General features: G+C 36.8%; 1 protein-coding gene across 1 annotated transcript in view; it reads left to right on the top strand.

The window, feature by feature from the left end:
• The window catches only part of ADAM32 (ADAM metallopeptidase domain 32), a 199425-nt gene that overhangs the window by 118382 nt on the left and 56787 nt on the right, over positions 1–24256 (top strand). Inside the window, exon 11 of the mRNA XM_062213816.1 lies at positions 5385–5562. Coding sequence (XP_062069800.1) covers positions 5385–5562 — 178 coding nt within the window. The remainder of the gene's footprint in view (positions 1–5384; positions 5563–24256) is intronic.

The raw sequence follows: 24256 nt of genomic DNA, 5'->3' as shown, positions 1-24256 counted from the left end.
GGCATTCGGATCTGGCTCAAGAGCCCATGAGAGTATTTTAGGCATGGAAAGCCAAGACACTCTGGAAAAAAAAAAGAAGACCTAAATGAAAGATCTCTGCGAGTGAGATCCCAGTGGAAAGAACGGGGCCATCAAAGGAAGAGGTACCTTTCTCTGAAGGGAGGAGAGAACTTCCACTTTGACTATGACCCTCTCGGAATAAGATCGAACTTGGCGAACCCTAAAGGCTTCCATAGCCTTTGCAAGTCATGACTAGAGCCTAGGGAGATTACTGACGCCATAAGCAAGAGTGTCAAACTGTTAAATCAACAACAGAAGTCACTGTGTACTTACGTCTCATGTGGGATCTGTCCTTAATGTGTTGTCCAATGTGAAGTAATGCTATAACTAGTACTGAAACAGTATTTTTACACCTTGTGTTTCTGTGTGGGTACAAACTGAGGAAAACTTTACTTAGTATATATTGAATCTATCTTCTATATATAAAGATAATTGAAAATAAAAAAAAAACCTTTGGTGTTAAATTGGACATTGCGTAGAAAATTAATCAATTTTTAAAAAAAATATCATGTAGGATCTCTGTCCTTAATGTGCTGTACATTGTGATTTAATGCTATAACTCGTACTCCAACAGTATTTTTCACTTGGTGTTGCTCTGTGAGGGCAAACTGTTGAAATCTTTACTTAATATATACTAAACTGATCTTCTGTATATAAAGAGAATTGAAAATGAAAAAAAATTTCAATAAGAATGATCATTCCTATTCTCTTATTTCAGAAGATGATATAAGAATAAAATAAAATATGAAAATTATATAGTTCTCTATATATGTGGTGGATTAGCTATAGTGATTTATAAATTTACCAATGTCCTCAATCAACATAAGGCATCCGACAAGAACGACAGCCTTTAGAATTCTATGGTTTTTCTGTTATTGAATATGGCCTATGACAGATATCATCTATTCATTGCTAAAGAACTACTAAAAGGCAAAAGTGAAAAGGTATTAATTTTTTGAAAACGTGATCTTTTCATAATAATAACTAAACACCACTGAATGTGTTAATTCTCATATTCTATAAATATAACAAACGTATACATACTTATACATGTATATACAGACATATTTGGAAACATAATGCAGATATTATTGAAATTTGCACCTCAGAGTTATTATATATACAAATATCCATGTATAGATGTATAAAAATGCATACTGTCCATATAGATGCATAACTTGAAAGAATATACATTCACACACCTATATCCACACACATGAGGAAATTTAAAAGTTTTGTAGAAAAAGAAATTACATGGTAAGTTTATTTTGGTGCAACAATTTAAATTCATGCATATGATAATTTTTTAAAAAGTTAATGAACAATGTATTAACCAATCACTATGCTGGATTTCAAAATGTTTTGTACCAAAATAAGCTTATTTTTAAATTCTGTTTTCATGAAATTTTTGAAGGAACTCTCTCAAAAATATATGAGTTAGTGCTCTGTATAGTGATATTCTCCACAATTTGAAAATACTGTTTCGAACCCATTGTTTCTTTGGTAACTATTCTCAAATATGCTGTGAAAAGATGTTTTGTTTATTTTACCCGGAGTCTAGTATTAATGTTAATAAGGTTAATATTTATGTTAACTTACTGTGTGCCAGAGACCATTCCAAACACTGTATATTTAAACACTCATCTGATGGCCACAACATCTCCACAGCACAGATCCTATTATGTCCAGTCTTATGTATGAGATTGAGTTATAAATAATTTATAAATAAATAATAAGTGATAATTAATAGTATGCCCATGATTAGAGAGTTAGTTTGTGGTAGAACTGAGTGTTTAATCTATTAATAAATCCTTAGATTTATATTGTACTTTATGATATTTAAAGTCCTTTAATAAATAATCTTCTAATTTTCTTGTGATTTGTGTAGGACAAAGATTATATTGATTTTTATGAAAAAATAACTATCTTATGCTCCTTTTCATTTCCACTGTATATCTCATACATTACTATTTAAGTGAATTCTCAAGGAAGTCAATTCAGGCAATTCTTATTTCTACTGAATGTATTAAGAAGTCTCTGTAATACAGACAGCTTAAGTGACCTTACATTGTATACATAGTTGACTACTGGTCAACTAGCTGATGTCAGTAATGCTACTAGTGACTTATTGGGTACTTACTCTAAGATGGAGAGTTAATTTAGACCCTTCACTTGTTTAATAATATTTAATTTTGACAATACTATGAAGTAGTTGGTTATTATTGATACTATTTTGTATCATCAACGATAAAATTGAGATTTAGATATTTTAATCACTTTCCCTAAGGCCTTATAATCACAGAGTTGCTGCTAGTTATCAAGTTTACCTAAATACAAAGCCTTGTTTTTTCTCTATTCTATACTTTATATAGGTGGTAGTTAACATATTGGAATTAATTTAAGTCAAGAGAACACTAGCAATAGAACATTATATGTATTTGTACAAACTTTGTTTTGAATCCCTCCTTCTAGTATATCATTTTGATGATTGAATTTATATATATTTTAAAAAATAAAGAGTTCACATCTTAAGCCCTCTCTCTCAGGCCAGTACAAACATAGAGTTAGAAGCAGAGGGAGGAGGGGACACAAAATGGCAACAGTTGTGAATTTATGAACTTAGAGACAATTCGTGGTCTGGGTTTGCTCACCTATCTCATTGCATCCACTTACTAAAAGGCAACACATTTGGGAGGAGCATGACATTGTCCATTATTCAAAGAAGTTTAATTATTTCATTCCTATTACTTCTTTTTAATGCCTTAATAAGACCAATTTTATTAAGCTGTGGAAGTTTGTACAGGGAAGAAAGAATACCATTTTAGGATTTGGAATCTATTGAACAGAAAATGGTCTTTCAAAATCTGTTAGTTATTTGTTAATTTTCCTGAGACTTAGTTTTTTCTCCTGAGAAGTGATTATCATGATAGTGATTATCATAGACATGTTGTGAGGGTACAAATACGTAAAATGCAGGTAAGTTATTCATCACTGTCCTGGTGTCTCATGATTTTAGGAGCAGAGTAGACTTAGAGTATTAGTATGGTGGTATGGGAATACACAGAGCAGTCGGAACATTGCATTTAAGGGATAAAAGTATAGAAGAGAGGGGCAAGGCCCTGAAAGGGAAAATAGATGGTATAAAAGATAAACTTTTCTTTTTTTGAAAATGTTTTCAAGTGCTAACCCGAATTTTGGAAAAGTGGTAGAGAACACTATTATAAAGTAACTTTTGTATTCCAAGTACCTGAGTTTGAAGTTGAACAAGCACCTCTCACCACTCTGTATTTCCCTCAGCTCACCATCTGTATGTTCATCTCCCTTAATTACCACATTCTACTCTCTACTTCCAGGACTTTTTTAGATTTGATATCTAAATGAGATCATGTAGTATTTTTCTTTCTGTGCATGGCTTATTTCACTTAATATTTTTTAGGTTCATCTGTGTTGTTGCAAATGAGAGGATTTGAATAGTCTTGTGTACAGCAGATGTTTCTTGATATTCATAGGTTATTAACTCCAGGACTCAAATCTCTATCCCTAGTGCTCTAATACCAGTATTCAGAGGTATTCACATCCCTTACATAACATGATATAGAATGGGGTTGAGAAATCAAATTCTTAAACTGTGAAATTATAAATTCCCAAAATCTGAGAGTTTTTGATAGCTGACATGACACTGCAAGTGGTAAATTACATATTTGATTTCATGCAGCAAAATTCACATTCACTGGAAACAGTCCATAAAATTACCTTAAAGGGTATGTGTATGATATGTATATGAAACAAATTAAGTTTACATATTCAAGGTATCAATGTATATTCAAATATCCTAACATCAAAAAAGAATTCTGAAACACTTCTGGTCCAGGTTTTTGGATTAAGAATGCTTTACTTACCCACATCCTCTTGTATACTTTATGTCATATCTAGATTAGTTACAATACCTAACACAATACAAATGTTATGTAAATAGTTTTAACTATATTTTAAGGTAATAATTGCAAGAAATAATTATAGTACAGATGCACTTCTTTTTTTAATATTTTCTGTCTGTGGTTGGTTAAATCCATGGTTGTAGAGTATGCAACTATGGAGGGCCAATGGTATTTACCACATTTTTCTTTCCTCATTTATCTATTGATGAACAGATAGGTTGATTCTATATCTTGAAAATTGTAAATTTGTGCAGCATGACAATAGTTAATAATATTCTACTGATGCGTGAAAATTGCTAACAGAGATTTTAAAGGTTCTTCATACAAAATATGGTGAAGTGATGCTACATTAATCATTGTGATTTAATTATTTAGGAGATCCAAATTATACATAATTAAAAATATTAACTATGTAACATTTATATACAAATGTTACTTACATATATTAAATTCAAAATAAGGGCTGGCGCTGTGGCTCATTTAGCTAATCCTCTGCCTGAGGCACCGGCATCCCATATGGGCGCCGGGTTCTAGTCCTGGTTCCTCCTCTTCCTGTCCAGCTCTCTGCTATGGTCTGGGAGGGCAGTAGAGGATGGCCCAAGTGCTTGGGCCCCTGCACCCGTATGTGAGACCAGGAGGAAGCACCTGGCTCCTGGCTTCAGATCGGCACAGTGCCAGCCATAGCGGCCATTAGGGGGGTGAACCAACAGAAGGAAGACCTTTCTCTCTGTCTCTCTCTCTCACTGTCTATAACTCTACCTGTCAAATAAATAAAAGAAAAATAAAAAAAAATTTAAAAATTCAAATAATTATCTTAATGCTCATTCTGCCAATTTACAAATTGACTTTTGAGGTTTGTTGTAAGCGTTAAATAATCATATATATAATATAATAGGTGCTGAATTTGTGTCAGTTTCCTCCTTATAGATTTCTGCTACATATCAAAATTTATACTGTCAGTGAAAATGTTTTATGCACTTGTCTTTATTAATAGTAATGGGTATAATTATAAAAAATATTCAGTTCCTCTGAGATCTTTGAGGAAGTTTAGAGCTAAACTCAATATAATTTGTCTAATAAAAGCTTATTGCCTATTAATTATTAATTTTTATTTGGAGCAATGTCCATTAAAGTCCTTTTCCTGTATTTAAAATAGGTAATTTGGGTTTTTACTATTGAGTTGTATTTTACTTTTAAAATACACACACATATATTCCATTAAATCAAATCATATTACTGCATCAAGAATGAATTTGGCCTCTAAGCACTTGCTATTAGCATTTCTTATCACTTGTTAAATTTCAACATCTTGAAATTAATGTATGTAATATGGAATTATATTTTCAGAAGTACAATGCTAATGACATTTTATGAATTAATCTTTAGGACATCCAGTGGTGCAAAGACTTTCAGCAATTGCAGTTTGAGTGACTTTGAAAGTCTCATTTCAAATGAGGGTTCCAGATGTCTTCAGAATAAACCACAAATACAAAGTCAAAGGAGAGCAGTCTGTGGCAATGGCAGAGTCGAGACCGGTGAAGTCTGTGACTGTGGTTCTGAGGAAGTAAGTCTTATAATTAGGAAAATTCATTAATAAATTTTTATTAGTTCATCTCTTTCATAAATGTACTGCACATGTTTGAAATGTACTACCAAAATTATTAATGATAGGACAATAAGAAAGTCTAGAAAGAGGTTTTATATTCTAGATTAAATGTGTAAGAATCAATTTCTTCTTAATCTTTGGACATTTATATGTATTTATTGAAGATTATTGTGTCAGCAGCCCATCACATGCCCATTATGGCATTTCTTCATAGAGGATTCAGTAGTATGTTGAAGGAATCTGTGGTAATATTGCAATCTGAACATTAGGTGATTTTATCATTTACTTGGTGGGGAATCCCTGATACTACAATTAAATGCCAAATGTCTAGGGTATAATTCTTAATGGATAATTCAGTACTTGCATCAGTGTTGCCAATATGGTTGATTTACTTGATTAACATTGATAGAATTTATATTAAGGTTTGTCACAATCATGGAGCTGGATGACTTGTATTCACATCACATTGCTTTAATTGTGATTTTTAACCATTGGTAGGATGAAGCCTCCCTATTCTTAAAATAATTTAAAATGTAGCTATTTAATTTTTCAGCTTTTGATAATAGTTTTAAATTAACAAAACAAAAATTGTGAAGAGATTTCATATGCTCCACACTCAGATTCCACTATTGTCTACATGTTAGTGTGATCTTTCTGTCACAATTATTTAATCACACACAGTGTCCCCTGTTTTCAAAATGTCAAGCTCCCTCTATCCCTCTGCTCCTCCCTGCCTCTAATAATCAACATTCAGCATTCAGATTCACATGTGGGGGAGAACATATGGTATTTGTCTTTTTTGCATTTGATTTATTTCACTTATCCTGACGTTTTCCAGTTCCATCCATTTTGCTGCAAAAGATAGGATTTCATTCATTTTAAAGACTGACTAGTATTCCATTGTATATATATGCATGTATGAGTGTGTATGTGTTTGTGCATACATTTTCTTTATTTGTTCATCTGATAATGGACACCTTAGTTGATTCCATATGTTAGGTATAGTGAACAATTTTGCAGTGAGTACACAGTGGAGCAGGTATCTCCTTGATACAATGATTTCATGTGTTTTGGGTATATACCCAGATGTGCAATTGCTGGGTCATATGGCAATCTATTTCCAGTTTTTAGAGAAATCTCTGTAATGTTTTCTCTTGAGTTCTTCTTGTGATCAACGTGGCTCCCCAGCTGGTAACAATCAGGCTTTTTCCTCCATGTTTGAAAGAATTCAAGGTGGAACAATAAATCTATATAGGAATGCATGATTTATTCAAAGGTAAAGAGTAGTGTACACTCAAGACGTAAGTGAGGGTGAGCTCAAGTGGGGTGGGGCGGGGAGAGGGAGAAGAGAGAGAGAAAATAAAGAAAAAGCCAAACTACAAACAGTGGACCCCTGGACAATATTTGGGTCATCCTTTCATACTATTGGGAGGCAGTATGATTGTGTCTAGAGTAGGGCCTAATTGCCTAATTGAATATTCAAAAGTGGATGTAATTTGGGGTGGGACTTGACTACTGTCCATTTCCATGCCCTTTTTGGAAACATTGGTAATGTCATTGTGTCAGGTGCATAATGGTAGTGGGAGTGCCCACCATTTTAATTTGATAGTAATAGTAACATTTTAATAACTTAAAGGTCATCATGGGAACACATCCTTCAGCTATATTGGGTATTTGTAGCTGACATTAATTCTATATTTGCAACATTGTGGAGCATAGGGTGGAATTCCACTGCATAGAAAAGGAGGGAGGACTTGGTGGTTCACAGAAGGTGAGTCTCGGTGATAAACATAAAGGGAGTTATGTAGTGCACAGAACAGAGATTTGGACGATGCAGATAGAGCTGCCATATGGGACTGGCAGAAGTGTCATATGTGGGCTAGTTCTGGCTGCTGCATGGGCTGTCTAGAACTTTCCTGTGCTAGGTCAGCTGTGGTTGGTGTTACATAGGGGATTGGGCCACTTGGTAATACTACCTACCTGCTCTATCATTTTTCCTATCAGACAGTTTTGCCCCTTAATCTTAATGGGAGTTTTAGGGGAAAAGGTCTCCCTTCTGCAACTTCTTCATGCTGTATCAGGACATCCTTCCTTCCAACCAGGGACTGAAAATCTTCTGCTGACTGATCTAAAGATGTTTGTGGAGGTCAAGGTCTGCCACCAGTCATTGGCATTGGCTGGAATCCAGGCATGACCAATGTTTTGGCATGGGACTGTTGAATTCTAAAAGAGACAAATTTGACAGTTAGGAAGAACACAGTTTGACAAAGAACATGGGTAAGAATCATGTCAGAGAAGGAAGAATACTTACTCCCAGATGGGCTTCTATTACTAAAATCATAAAACCACTTGGCTTGTTTAGAAAGCCTTTTGTATCTCTTTCTTTGAGCCCACTCATAGCAGGTTTCATTAGTCACTGCGCATATCCTGCCTTGTCCTACAGTAGATATTCTATGTTGTCCATGACCACATCAGTTTGGGAATCCACAGAATCATGTAGTTGTCATAGGGCCTGGTCATTGGTTTCTGCTAAGTTACCCAAGGCAACAGCTGAGTTCCTTAAAGAAACTTCCTGGGATGTAGTAAGATTTCCTCCTCTTATGGTGGAAGAGCTTACCGGTGTCTTTTTTTTGCCAATAGCAATTTCCCAAGAAAACAGGAGATATAGGAAAATCATGTCAGCTGCGAAGTGCACTAGCCTTAATGTGTCTGTCTAGGGAAGAATTTATGGAAAACAATATAAGTAAACACTTTACTTATATTGTAGCTTTTTGAAGATAAACTGGAGTAGGCTCAAAAGAGTAGACAGAATTATCCTTTTGGTAGTGCCTGTGAAGATTCAAGTGGTAGAGGTTTAAATCTTGATAGATAAATCGGGGTAGAAATTTCCTGAGGATTCGGTGTTGTGGCATAATGGGGAAAGTCACCATCTGTAATACTCGCATCCCATATGGGCTCTGGTTCATGTCCTGGCTGCTCCACTCTGATTCAGCTCCCTGCTAATGGCCTAGGAAAGGCAGAAGAGGATGGCCCAAAGGTTTGAGCTCCTGCCACTCACGTGAGAGACCTGGAGGAAGCTCCTGGATTCTGGTTTAGGCCGGATCCAGCACTGTCATTGCAACTATTTGGGGAGTGAAACAGTGTACAGAAGATATTTCTCTGTCTGTCTGTCTGTCTGTCTCTCTGTGTGTGTGTGTTTATCTGTCTCTGCAACTCTGTCTTTCAAACAAATATTTTTAAAAGAAAGGAATTCCCTGATTTTTATCTGAAGCAGTAGTTCTAGAAAGCACATGCTAGAGTCCCTTCTACTTGGGCTATAACTGATTAGAGAAGTATCTATCTCTTGAAGTTTTTAACAGGATTTTATCTCATGGGGTGACTGGCGATTCATGATTTTTTTGAATATGGCACGAGAAGAATCTTGTGATATTGTGTCTGAGCCTTTTGTACCTGGCATCAGTTGATGTTCTTTAATTGATCTTGAGTGTGGGAATCAAAGAAAATGTCAGAGATGAGGAAGGGCCTTTGATTTAACATTGCAAAAGTTCTAAGTTAGCCTTGGTGCCATCCTCATCTTAAGGAGGGCAATAGGCAATAATTTTATTGAGAGTCCTCTTAAGATTATTGTCAGCCATTTCAACCTTACTTACTATCAACCAACTGTCTCCTAATAGTTACTTTGGGGACAAAGTGGGGACCATTATCACTTTGTAAAGAGACCTTGGGAACACCAAATATGACATTATTTCTTTTAGCGTGATTTTGAAAACTGCTTTTTCTGTTTAGGTTATAAAAGTCTCTATCTGAGGCTGGTGTTGTGGTGTAGTTGGTAGAGCCACTGGTTGTGATGCTGGCATCATGTATGGGTGCCTATTCATATCCAGGTTTTACTTCTGATCCAGCTCCCTGCTAATGGCTCAAGAAAAGCAACAAAAGATGGTCCAAATATTTGGGCTTCTGCTACCCATAAGGGAGACCTGGAAAAAACTCCTGGCTCCTGGCTTTGGTCAGAGGATGACAGAATCTGTTTGCCATCGATAGGCAGATGTTAACTCCATGTGGACTAAACACTTCATTTGTAAGGGTGACAAAATATGCAATGGGCCACTCATCCTGAAGTGGCAATAAGGCTTGAGGTTTAGAAGGCATAGGGACAGGAAGTTAGTCAAAGTAGAATATCCATGTGCAGATGGTGAGAATAAAACAAAAGGAGACCTTGTAGGCACCGAACAGCTTGAGACAAGTCCCAGCCACCCTTTTTTCCCCCCAAAATATTAATTTATTTATTTGAAGGTCAGAATTACAAAGAGGTAAAGACAGAGAGATCTATCCTCTGGTTTAGTCTCAAAATGGCCACAATGGCCAGGATGGACCAGGCCAAAGCCAGGAGCCAGGTGCTTCATCTGAGTCTCCACCTGGGTGCAGGGGCCCCAGCACTTGAGCCGTCCTCCACTGCTTCCCCAGGTGCATTAGCAGGGTGCTGGGTTAGAAGAAGAAAGCTGGGACTCAAAGCAGCACTCACATATGATGCCAAAGCTGTAGAGGAGGCTTAACGGAGAATGCCACAGCACTGCCCTCCACTTAACCCCACAGCCTCTCTCTTAAAGCAGCTTCACAAAAGACTCAAAGTTATCCAATCTGCATATGGTGTTAGCTCTTTACTTTTCCACCTTCAATAGTTGCCGGAGGGAGTAGATACAGTTGGGCTAAAAAGAATTAGTCCATCATGGGTCAGAATGGTAGGAGAAAAAGGGATAAAGAAATCAAGACCCTCAAACACAAGGGAGGTGATAGGTGAAACTCACAAGTTGATGTCTCAAAGGACTGCTGCTCCAAACTCTTGGCTGGTGTGCCATTTATGTTGTATTCAACAGGGCCCTGGCTGTATTCTTTCTAGTCTCTTCCCTTCACAAATGAATCAATTCAAGGTGGAGCATAAAGGTTTACAGAAAATAGGGTTTATTCAAAGGCAAAAGGAAAGTGAACACTGAAGAAATAATTTCAAGCAAGCTGAGAGAGAGGGAGGGAGGGAGGGAGGGAGGGAGGGAGAGAGAGAGAGAGAGAGAGAAAGGGAAAGAAATGAACAAAAGGTCAATACAAAAAGAGACCTCTCAACAAGGGTCAGATCATTCTTTTATACTATTGGGAGACACAGAGGATGATGTCCTTAGACTGAATACTCAAAATGAAGTGGTGTATGAGGGGCAATGATGAATATCATGTTTCCACTCCATATTTTTTGGAAATATTGGAAGCATTGCAGGTAGACAATAGGAGTGGGAGGGCCTCAGTGGTTGCTCTACTATAGTAGCATTATCATGATGCAAAGGTGATTGAGTGGAGACATTCTGCAACTATACTGGATATTTCCAGTTGACAGCAGACATTGGTTCTACACTTTAAACATTGTGGAATTTGTGGTTTTTGTTACATGGAAGATATGGGGCTTGGTTGTGCATGGGAAGTGGCTTTGGGTTGTGCACATAAGAGGATTTGGATTGTACAGATTGGGCTGTCATGTAGGCCAGGCTGGACTATCACCTGAAGGCCAGCCATAGCTGCTGCTGGACTAATTACTTTTCACCCAGCTTGTCCTATCTCTCTCTCTTGGAGAGCCAGATCTGTCATATGGTGGTTTGGCCAGGTTGCTGTCACATGGTGGGTCATGCTGCTGGACTGTGCTGCCTTGTAAGATTCTATGGGCTGTCATGCAGCCATTGGTTCACCTGGAGCTGTCACAGGGTGCGTGGTTCACAATTGCACGCTGCAGGCTGCACATTCCCACAGGTTGACTGGGGCTGTGAAATTTAAGCACCTCTTACTAATACTACCAAATTGCCCATATCAGCTGTACTAATTTGTATTGCCAACAACAGTATATGAGTACCCCTTTCTCCACATTCTTACCAACATTTTATACTTTCCATCTTTTTGTTAATAGCCTTTCTAACAAGGATGAGGTGATATTTCATTGTGGTTTTTATTTGCATTTCTTTGATGGCTAGTGATATTGGGCATTTTATTCCTATTTTAGCTGCTGTTTGTATTTCTTCTTTTGAGAACTGTCCATGCAGGTTCTTTTCTCATTTTTAACCTGAATTGGTTGATTTGTTTTTTGTTGTTGAGTGTTTTGAGTTCTATTTCTTTCTTTTTATTACTTTATACAATTTATATAAAGGGAACAAATTTCATGGATTTCAAATGTATACTTTTAGGAGAACAATGATACTTCCCACCTTGGCCTCCCTTCCTCAGTTCTACCCTACATCCTTCTTTGTTTCTTTTTATTTTAATTTTCACAGTTATATTTTCAGTTTTCTTTATAATCACAAGTTTAACCCTCCACTAAATAAAGAATTCAGCAAGTAATAAGCAGAGAAACCACTGTTATTCAAGACTATAGACAAGAGCTATAAACAATAACTAAATCTGAAGATGTCATATATATTACTCTTTTTGTACTCTATTTTAGTTACCATAAATCAGGGAAAACATAATATTTGTTTTTTTTTTGGGATCTGGCTTCTTTCACTAAGCATAATGGTCTCCAGTTGTATTCATTTTGTTGTGAAAGACAGGATTTCATTTTTTTATGGTTGAGTAGAATTCCATTATGTTTATATATCCCAATTGCTTTATCTAGTCATCAGTTGATGGGCACCTGGGTTTATTCCATATCTTAGCTTGTGTGAATTGAGCTGCAGTATATATGAGGGTACAGGTAACTCTTTTTCTTAAAAAAGATTTATTTTATTTATTTAAAAACAGAGTTACAGAGAGAGGTAGAGACAGAGAGAGAGGTCTTCCATCCGATGGTTCACTCCCAGATGGCTACAACAGCCAGAGCTGCGCTGATCCGAAGCCAGGAGCCAGGAGCTTCTTCCAGGTCTCCTACTGCTATCCCAGGCCATAGCAGAGAGCTGGATCAGAAGAGGAGCAGCTGGGACTAGAAACAGTGCCCATATGAGATGCTGGCACTTCAGGTCAGGGCCTTCACCCTCTGCACCACAGCACCAGCCCCTAGGTAACTCTTTAATATACTCATTTACTTTGGGTAAATTCCCAAGAATGGACTGGCTGGGTCATATGGTAGATCTGTTTACAGATTTCTGAGGACTCCTCTCCACACTGTCTTCCATAAAGGTTGTACTAGTTTACCTTCCCACCAACAGTATATTAGGATTCATTTCCCCCCACATTCTCTACGGGATTTGTTATTTTTGATGGTATTCATTCTAACTAGTGGGAAGTGAAACCTCATTTTGGTTTTTATTCATATTTCCCTGATGGCTAGTGATCCTGAAAATTTTTTCATGTGTCTGGCCATTTGTGTTTCAGCCTTTGAAACATGCCTGTTACTAACCTTAGCCTATTTCTTAACTGCATTGTTTATTTTGTTGTTGAATTTCTTGAGGTTCTTATATATTATGGATATTAATTCCTTCATCAGATATAAAATGTACAATTTTTTCTCCCATTGTGTCAGTTTCCTTTTCACTTTGTTGAGTGTTCTCTTTGCAGTGCCAAAACTGCTTAGCTTGATGTAATCCCATTTGTCTATTTTATGTTTATTGCCTGTGCTTCTGGGGTCTTATCCAAGAAATTTTTGACTGTACCAATGTCTTGCAATGTTTCCCCCTAGTAATTTGATGTTTTCAAGTCTTAGATTTCTGATCTGTTGTGTTGATTTTTGTATAGGGTATAAGGTTTCATACTTCTGAAATTTTCCCAACACAATTTTTTGAACAGATTCCGCTTTTTTCAGGGAGTGATATGAGATCATTTGAAAAGAATGGTTGGTTCTAGATGCGTGGATTAATTTCTGGAGTCTCTATGATGTTCCTTGGTCTACATATCTGATTTTTGTGCCAGTACCAAGCTGTTTTGATTATAACTGCCCTGTAGTATGTCTTGAAATCTGGTATTGTAATTCCTCTTTGTTTTCTTTGAATAAGATTGGTTTAACTATTCATGGTCTCTTGTGTTTTCATATGAATTTTAGCATTGTTTTTTATAGATCTGGGAAGAATGTCATTGGTATTTGGATTGTGATTGCTTTGAATCTGTGAACTGCTTTTGGTAATATGGACATTTTGATGATATTGACTTTCAATCCTTGAACATGGAGAGTTTTTCCATTTTTTAGTGTCTTCTATTTCTTTTCCTTAACATTTTCTACTTTTCATCATAAGATCTTTGATATCCTTGGTTAAATTTATGTTGCTGTTTCCCCGCCACTGCAGCCAGTACTGCTGAGAAGATTTGGTGTCCTGTCTCAGCCAGTTGCTGTGCACACGCTTAAAGGCTTCCACAACTGCCATCCAAACCCAATATGGTGCCCTCATATTTCATCCATGCAGCAGGTGCTGTTTTGGGGATATCAGAGTGAGATATACTTGTCTCTTTTACTTTCAGTGGGACTGTGGATAACCACTAGTAACTGCTAGTTACTCTAGTGTGATCTCATACTATACTCTCCCTCCAGCTATATCACCATGGTTACTGCAGTCTGGTCACACCTCCATCTCCAAGCTGCTGCCTGCTCTGGCTCTTGGCTACTGCTGTTGTGTGTTGTGTCCGTGTTCTTGCTGCACAACCACACTTTCCACACTGGTCCATGGCATTCCTCTTTCTTTTGTAGAATTTCCAGTGCAAATTTCTCTCTAATTCTCCCCTGAGAGTGCACTTCCTATACTTTTTTTTTTTTACTTTTTATCTGTAGCCAGCACAATATGTGATTCCCTGATCCATCTTGAAATCACCAGGAGAACAAAATTTTTAATGTAAATCTTCAACATTCCAATATCATATTTGATAACTCAGCTGTGATTTAATGCAAATAGAGTGCATTTATATGGGAAGATTTTTGACAATTCAAAAATATCCAAAAGCACTTTCTAGAAGACATAAGGATTCCCAGATCATGCACACCACTGGTTCCCAATTTATACAATAATCAGTTCAGTATGAATTCCAGTGAACTAAGATGCCAAAGATACGTTCAGTACCTGCTGTGGCTTAGACATGGTTTGTCTTCCAAAGGTTCGAGAGCTAGAAGCCTGGTCCCAAGAGTAATGGTATTTGTAGGTGGTAGGACCTTTAAGAGGTATCTTTGTCATGACTCCCCTCCTGAAGGGATACTGGTCCTATAGACTATTTTAAGTCTCAAAAGAGAGAATTATTTTCCTCCAGGGAATGTTATTATACAAGAACAAGCGTGTTTTTTCCCCGGTAACTTGCTTTCTCCCTCCTTCCTTGATGTCTTACATGGACTCCTGCTGTATCATGCCATTTGACATGTTATCATGCAATGGAGACCTCATGCCAAATGCCAAACTGTGGTTTTTGGGCCTTTCCAGTGATCAGAATCATTAGCCATACAAACCTCTTTTCTTTGTAAAGTACCCAGCCTCCATTGTGTTTTTATAACAGCACAAAGCAGACTAAGACACTACCTCAATGTACTGTTCAGTAACCAGGTTTTTGGGTTTTTCAGATTATCATCAATGTCATTTTCCATGCTTATTAAACTTTAAGTTACATTCTACTACCTGGTATTCATCAAGGATCTATCACCTGTTATATAGCCTGTTTCTTCATGTAACACCATTCTAGCTCCACTAAATCAGTTGAAACATCCTTACGCCTCATACAAGAATTACATTTAAATTTTTATTGTGTTATATAATGTATAAGTATCATGACTCACTGAATACTCTGAGCTTATTTTATTTTGTAATATGATTAAGTGATTATAACAGATTTCTTCTCACACAACTCTTCATAATCTGGAAAATCATTTATAATTCCATACTTAGCATATTTCTATAGTCTGGAAAATATCTACACATAGAGCCAAACTTCAGGACACTTCCATAAATGTTATTGATCCAAAACTGTTTTGATAGATCATAATATCTTAAAGTTGAAGAAGGATGGAGTGGGTGCATGGTCCAGGGGTTAAGTCACCTCCTGGAATGCCTGCATCCCAATGGGAGTGCCTGGATCAAGTCCTGGTTACTCTGCTTCTGATCCATGTTCCCACTAATGTACACCATGGAAGGTGGCAGGTGTTGGCACAAGTAGTAAGATCCTTGCCACCAAAATAGGATACCTGGATTAATCCTGGGCTCCTGGATTTTGCCTGGCCCAGATATGGCTATTGCAGGCATCTTTTGTGTGTGTGTGTGGGGGGGTGGGGGGTACCAGTAAATGAGCGGCGCTCTCTCTCTCTCTGTCATGATCACTCTGTCTCACTCCCTCTCCCTCTTCCTCTCTGTCTCCCCCTCCTTCTGTCTCTCCCACTCCATAATTCAACTATATTGAAAACAAATTTTAAAACTTTTCATTGAAAAAAAGACAACACCAGGTTGGTGTTGCAATTGTTGTTTGTAAATCAGTATGGAACACCATCCTTTTTAGAGTCTCAAGGAACTCAATTAGCCAAACCTGTGGCTCTCTCTGGAGAAAGGTATCTTAGCCCTGGCACTGCTGACATAGTGCTTTGAAGTAGGGGATATCCTGTGTACTGTTAGGATGTTTAGAAGCATCTGTAGCCATTACCAGTATCAACTCCACTCCAGCTGTGAGAACCAAAATGCCTCCAGGTATTTTGTGTATTGAGCAGAGGACATGGATACTGTTAAACATCCTACAATGCACAGGACAGTTTCTTACTCTGATACCAGAAATTAATAACTGGCCTAATATATTATTGCTCAAGTTAAGAAACTCTTATATACCTGTTGAGTAAGCACTTAGATCCATTTAGGTGATATACAACTGAATTTGATGATAAATACCTCTAGTAGAGTATGTGACTTTACAGTTAATGAGACTTTCCAACTTTTAGAGGGTAAATATCACAACAAACCAAATGACTGAAGCCAGTAAAATTACTTCATGTTAAACCAACAATAGAAAATTTCTTTGTTTTCAGGAATGTAAGAGCCAGACTTTAGCAAAACAAAAGGAACTTAGATGTGGGATATTTCCACTGTTCTAATTTTTTAAAATTACCTAAAGTCAAGGTGCTTCACTGCATAAATCTGTAGGTTTTTTTTTACTTTAAATGTTATTATTTGATACATAGCTTTGTATTTGAAAATGGCAACCCCCTCAGTATGTCTTGACCAGAATCCAGAAATTTGGTAGCATACCACAATTTGTTAGGTCTATGGCATAAGATCTTTATTGCCTATGTCTTCTAAATCCTGTTTTAGTTTGATCTTGCAAAACTAATACCTCCTTCAGAATTATATCAAATCCTACTCAAAGGCCATTCTAGTTTAAAGGCCATAGATGATCTATTCAAATAATTGGAGTTAATTTAGATTGAAATACAGAATCATTGAGGGAAACATTTTGATACCCTTCTTTTATTCCCAAGGTCCTTGGTAGGCTTGCAAAGGAAGAATGCTTTCCAGAAAATAAGTACAAAAAACTGATTGATAGGTGCAGACTTTTCACAGCTTACGTTCATTGATTCCTGACCAATAGGATTGTAGAGACATTATTTTGAAATAAAGATACTTTGGATGTCATACTTGGCTCCTCAAAGCATATTATGTTATCTGAGGTGAACACTGTTGCGCCTACATCCCGTAGGTCTCACAGAGTGCTTTTAAATATCACAAAACCGGCTGGCGCCGCGGCTCAATAGGCTAATCCTCTGCCTTGCGGTGCCGGCACACCAGGTTCTAGTCCCGGTCGGGGCACCGGATTCTGTCCCGGTTGCCCCTCTTCCAGGCCAGCTCTCTGCTGTGGCCCGGGAGTGCAGAGGAGGATGGCCCAAGTCCTTGGGCCCTGCACCCCATGGGAGACCAGGAGAAGCACCTGGGTCCTGGCTTTGGATCAGCGCGGTGCACTGGCTGTGGCGGCCATTAGAGGGTAAACCAACAGTAAAGGAAGACCTTTCTCTCTGTCTCTCTCTCTCACTGTCCTCTGCCTGTCAAAAAAAAAATCACAAAACCAAATGCTAATACTAAAGAAGCAATAAATAAATTTGTTGAATAACCCAGTTATTGACAACCATATCTCACTCAGAATGTTTCTTGTCAGTAATGAGTCCTGGCTTTACTTGTAGGGACATTAGGCCATTAATTTGCACTACTTTGTAATTCTCCTAATTTTACTGATCATTTGTGTACCTCTCAGTTCAAATACTATTCTATAGCTTCGGTCTATAGTTGCAGCTAATGACTCTGATGGAAAAGGAGAGAAAAAGTATAATAGCAACCACCAAAAATTCAATCTCACTTCTTCCTTCAATACCTGGAAGTTATATATATATATGGCTCTCCTATGACCTGGTTAAAAAGAGCATAATGGGAGGACTATTAAAGAAAATTTTCAGATGTGTACAGGAGGATGGATGTGTATTGCAATGAATCAACATGCCTATTTACAGAAAACTGTCAAATCAGACCTGACTTGTGAGCCAAAGCCCTTGTTCACCAGCAAGCACTTTGAAGTCTAATCCCTACCAGCCCTCTTTTACTCTAATAAAAATTCTTATTTCCCTTAAATCTGAATTAGACTTCATTACTACAAATTCTATACAGTATTATGAACAATTTGATTTCCCTTTGAGATGTCTTCCTTTTGTGAACACAGGTTTCACATATATTCAGAGATTTTTTTTGTTTTTCAAAATCAGGAAAAACGTTAACTTCTTGTAACACTGATACATACACTAGGCAATACTTCAGTCAACTAACAAATCAAGTTTAGTTTTTTTTCCTAGAGAGTTAAATAATAGACCTTGAAATAATCAGAATTTAGAAACTAAGAAAAAATTATGGTCATTACAATTAATGTTTTACACTGTCTTGTTGTACTCTTGCAAAATCCATCATGACAGAGGATATCACTAGAATCACATGTTGTCATGGAGTACAAAGGTTTCAGGCACACAGGTTAGGAGCCACTCATTGCAAAATTCAGAGAAATCACATTGTTCATCATATATGTCCCTACATTTTACACCAGTTGGTTTTATCTGGGAGGGAGAAGGTATATGAGAAAAGATTATATATCGATGATACTTCGGTTTTCTTTCTCTTTATTCTCTAAGTTGGCACAAAAATTTTTCCCCTAAATTGTTAAGAGCAGTAAGATAATTGGATCATCTTAATAAATGCTTAAGCCTAACAGATGTAGGTGATTGAATTTCTTATACACTAAAAAAATGGGATGGGTCATGGTCAGTCAAGAAGCTAGAAATTAAAAGTAAGCACACTGATATAAAAGAAAGAAATTGGATAGAAATTGGAGCTGAGAGGAAATAATATGAAATGTTACTTCTAACCCATTATGGCTGTGTTCACACCATAAGCTTATGATTTCTCTATACATCAATCTTAATGTAAAAATAAGCAACAATCTCCAAAATGCTGAGTCAACATAATAAACATTCTTAAATATTCAGATAAATTTAAAAGAAGATATGAAAATCATTTTATTTTTATATAATGTGAACAAATTTCATGTATTTTATATATATATATATTTAGGGGCATAGTGATAGCATCCCACTCTACTCTCCCTCCTGCTCACACTCAACCTTCCTACTCTTCCTTTCTTACTCGGTCTTTTAATGTTTACAACGATACACTTACAATTTATTTTATTATCATAAACTTAACCCACCCCTAAGGAAAGAATTCAATGTACAGTAAGAATAATTAAAAAAAAAAACAACCTTTTCCTCAACAGTAGAGACAAGGACTGGAAATAACAAATCTCAAAAGGTCAATTTTGCTTAGCTACATTACATTTTTGTACTCTATTAGTTATCACAGATAAGGGGAAATATCATATTTGTCTTTTGGGGACTAGTTTATTTCACTAAGTATAATGCTTTCCAGTTGCATCCATTTTGTTGCAAAACACAGCATTTTACTATATTTACCACTTAGTAGTATTTCATAGTGTACGTATACCACATTTTCTTTAGTCATTGGTTGATGGACATCTAGGTTGCTTTCATATCTCAGCTATTGTGAATAGAGCTGCAATAAACATGGGGGTACAAATAACTCTTCCACATACTGATTTCATTTCATTTGGGTAATTTCCCAGGAGTGGGATGACTGGGTCATGTGGTAGATCTAGTATCAGATTTCTGAGGAATCTCTGTACTGTCTTCCTTAATGACTATGCTAGTTGACATCCCACCAACTGTGAATTAAGGTATGTTTTCCTCCAAATCCTAACCAGCATTTATTGTTTTTTGATTTCTGTTTGAGAGCCATTCTAAATGGGGTGAGGTGAAACATCATTGTGGTTTTTATTTGCTTTTCTCTCACAGCTGGTGATCCTGAGCATTTTTTCTTTTTTTTCTTTTTTTTATTAAACTTTTATTTAATGAATATAAATTTCCAAAGTACAGCTTATGGGTTACAATGGCTTCCCCCTCCCAAAACTTCCCTCCCAACCACAACCGTCCCCTTTCCCACTCCCTCTCCCCTTCCAATCACATCATGATTCATTTTCAATTCTCTTTATATACAGAAGATCAGTTTAGTATATATTAGGTAACGATTTCAACAGTTTGCCCCCATATAGCAACACAAAGTGAAAAAAAATACTGTTGGAGTACTAGTTATAGCATTAAATAACAGTGTGCAGCACATTAAAGACAGAGATCCTACATAATACTTTTTTAAAAAATTAATTAATTTTCTATGCAATTTCCAATTAACACCAGGTTTTTCCTTTTTTCATTTCCAATTATCTTTATATACAGAAGATCGATTCAGTATATAATTAGTAAAGACCTCATCAGTTTGTACCCACGCAGAAACACAAAGTGTAAAAATACTGTTTCAGTACTGGTTATAGCATCACTGCACATTAGACAACACATTAGGGACAGATCCCACATGGGATGTAAGTACACAGTGACTCCTGTTGCTGACTTAACAATTTGACACTCCTGTTCATGGCGTCAGTAATCTCCCTAGGCTCTAGTCATGAGTTGCCAGGGCTATGGAAGCCTTTAGAGTTTGCTGACTTTGATCTTATTCCGATAGGGTCATAGTCAAAATGGAAGTTCTCTCCTCCCTTCAGAGAAAGGTACCTCCTTCTTTGATGGCCCCGTTCTTTCCACTGGGATCTCACTCGCAGAGATCTTTCATTTAGGTCTTTTTCTTTTTTTTTCTTTTCCATGGTATCTTGGCTTTCCATGCCTACAATACTCTCATGGGCTCTTGAGCCAGATCCGAATGCCTTAAGGGCTGATTCTGAGGCCAGAGTGTTGTTTAGGACGTCTGCCATTCTATGAGTCTGCTGTGTCTCCCACTTCCCATGTTGGATCTTTCTCTCCCTTTTTGATTCTATCAGTTAGTATTAGCAGACACTTGTCTTGTTTGTGTGATCCCTATGATTCGTTGACCTCTCAGAGCCATCGATTGTGAACTGAAGATGATCACTTGGACTAGTGAGATGGCATTGGTACATGCCACCTTGATGGGATTGTATTGTATACCCCTGGCACATTTTTTCATGTGTCTGTTGACCATTTGAATTTAATCCTTTGAAAAAAAATACCTGTTCAAGTCCTTGGCCCATTTATTAACTGGATGGTTTCTTTTATTGATCTTGAATTTCTTCAGTTCTTTATAGATTCTAGATATTATTCCTCTATCAGTTGTGTAGTTTGCAAATATTTTCTCTCATTCTCAAATATTTCTCCCACTTTGCTGACTATTTCTTTTGCAGCGCATAAGTTTCTCAGTTTAATGTATTCCCCATTGTCTATTTTGACTTTGATTTCCTGTGCTTCTGGTGTCTTTCCAAGAACTTTTGCTTATGCCAATGTCTTGTAGAGTTTCTGTAATGTTCTTCTGTGTTAACTTGCTGGTATCAGCTTACAGATTTAGATCCTTGATCCGTTTAGGCTTATTTATGTATAATGTGTAGAATAGGAGTCTTGTTTTATACTGCTAAACAAGAAGATCCAATTTTCCCTTAGCACCATTTTTTCTAGATCTCAGAAAAGACATTCTTGGCATTTTGATTGGAATCACATTTAATCTGTAAATTGCTTTCATGGACATTTTAATGATATTGATTCTTCCAACCCATGAACATGGAAGATTTTTCCATTTTTTTGTGTCTTATATTTCTTTCTTTGATGTTCTCTAACTTTATTATAGAGAACCCTGACATCCTTGGTTAAATTTATTCCAAAGTATTTATATTTTAGTAGCTGTTTTGAATGGGATTTGAACTGACACGTTCTTTCTTGCATGGCAATGTCTGTGCTTATAAAGGCTATTAATTTTTGTGTGATAGTTCCAATTGTCTCTTATTGGAGTTGTTCCCCTAATATAAAGTCATGTCATCTGCAGATATGGATAGTTTTACGTCCTCCTTCTCAATATGTATCACTTTGAATTCTTTTCTTGCCTAATAACTCTGACTAGAGCTTCCATAACTGTATTGAATAGCAATGGTAAGAGTTAGCATCCTTGTCTGGTTCTGGATCTTAATGAGAGTTCTTTCAAATTTTTCCCATTCAATAAGATGCTAGCTATCAGTTTCTCAAAATTGCTTTGCCTATGTTGAGGAATATTCTTTGTATACCCAATTTGCTTAAGGTTTCCATCATGAAAGGGTGTTATATTTTGTGAATTGTTTTTTCTGCATCCATTCAGATAACCATATGTTTTTTTCTTCAATTTGTTAATGTGATATATCACATTTGTAGATTTGTGAATGTTGAACCATCCCTGCATACCAGGGATAAATCCCACTTGGTCTGGGTGAATGATCTTCCTTGTGTGTTGTTGGATTCATGTAGCTACTATTTTATTGAGGATTTTTGCATCTTTGTTCATCAGGGATATTATAAGTTCTCTTTCTCTGTTATCTTTTCCTGATTAAAGAATTAAAGTGATGCTGGCTTCAAGACTTTTGGGAGGATCCCCTCCCTTTCAGTGTTTTTGAATAGCTTGAGAAGAATTGGAATTCTGTCTTCTTTAAATGTCTGGTATAATTCAGCAAGGAAGCCATCTGGTCCTCAGCTTTTTGTTGTTGTTGTTGGGAGGGCCTTTATTACTGATTCAACCTCTGTCTTCATTACTGGTCTGTTTAGGTGTTCTGTCTTCAAAACTCAATTTTGGGATTTTATGTGTCTAAGAATCTATCCATTTCTTCTATAGTTTCCAATTAGTTGGCATGCAGCTATTTGTAGTAATCTCTGATGATTCTTTTTACTTCTGTGATACCTATTGTTATATTTCCTTTTTCATCTCTGATTCTACTGATATGGGTCTTCATTGCCAATGATGTATCAATTTTGTTTATTTTTTTTAAATCTGTTCATTTCAATGATTTTTTGCATTGTTTTTTCTTTGGTTTCAAGTTTATTTCTTCTCTAATTTTAATTATTTCTTTCCTCCAAGCAATTTGAGGTTTGGTTTGCTTTTGTTTTTCTAGGTTCTTGATATGTGCTAATAGCTCATTTGTTGTTGCCTTTCCAATGTCTTGAAGTAGGCACGAATTACTGTAAACTTCTCTCTGAAAACTGCCTTTACTATATGCCTTAAGTTTTTATATGTTGCACTCTCATCTTCATTCACTTTCAGAAATTTTTTTGATTCCCTTTTAATTTCTTAAATTACCCACTCTTCATTCAGGAGCATGTTTTTCACTGTCTATGTGCTTCTACATATTCTAGAGATTCCTGAGTTGCTATATGTCTAGCTTAGTTCCATTGTGGTCAGAAAAGATGCATGTATGTTTTTAATTTTTTTAATTTGCTGAGATTTGTTTTATGGCTTAGCATGTGGTCTATCCTAGAGAAAGTTCTTTGCACTGATGAAAAGAATGTGTATTCTGCAACTGTGGCATGAAAGCTTCTGTAGCTATCAGGTCTATTTTGTCCATCATGTAGATTAGCTCTGCTATCTCTTTGTTGATTTTATGTCTGGTTGATCTGTCCATTTATGAAAGTGCGGTATGAGCATTCCAACGTGGAGCACCAAGCAGATTCTATCAGGTAGGAAGCTGACTCTGGGAAAGCTGAAGCTCTCTCTGTGGACAGGGAATGCTTGTGGAGCTGAGAGTAGATCATATGCTCCTGTGTATGTTGAAGCCCTGTGTGCTATGACTGGTGGAATTCTGTGAATGTGCCATAGGGAGTTACTTGTGGCTGAGTGTTTGAGCAATAAACTGTGTCTAGATTGAGAGGCTCACAGTTTGATGAGTGTATGAGATGATTCATTGCACAGGGTTCCACAGTTATACACAGATCCTTTGCATTATTTAGAACCTGCTTGGGTGAGGGGTGAAGACACCAATGGCTCAGCATGGGCAATTGGTTCACTTTGGCAGAGAGGGTGTGAAGCTGTGATCATGCTGCCCAAAATGATCATACCCTCCCTCATCTAACCTCCACCCTGATGAAGATATAGCAGAACTACCATGCCATCAACGTTGGTATTACTTTGGACTCTTGCCTCATACTTGAGCACTGCTTGGAGGTCCTGGACCTCACTCAGCCCACACCTTCTTGTGAAGCAGCAGAAACTCCACTAAGCTACAGAAGCATATTTCACAGACAAAAGTCCTCAGAGGAGAAAACCAACAAGAGATTCTTCAAATGCCTAAAAATAAATGTAGAAATTAAGAAGCATGAACAAGA

Source organism: Lepus europaeus, chromosome 16 (genome assembly GCF_033115175.1).
Source record: "Lepus europaeus isolate LE1 chromosome 16, mLepTim1.pri, whole genome shotgun sequence".
Classification (NCBI taxonomy): domain Eukaryota; kingdom Metazoa; phylum Chordata; class Mammalia; order Lagomorpha; family Leporidae; genus Lepus; species Lepus europaeus.
The sequence above is the reverse complement of the archived record's forward strand: the minus strand, read 5'-3'. Positions and strand labels throughout refer to the sequence as shown.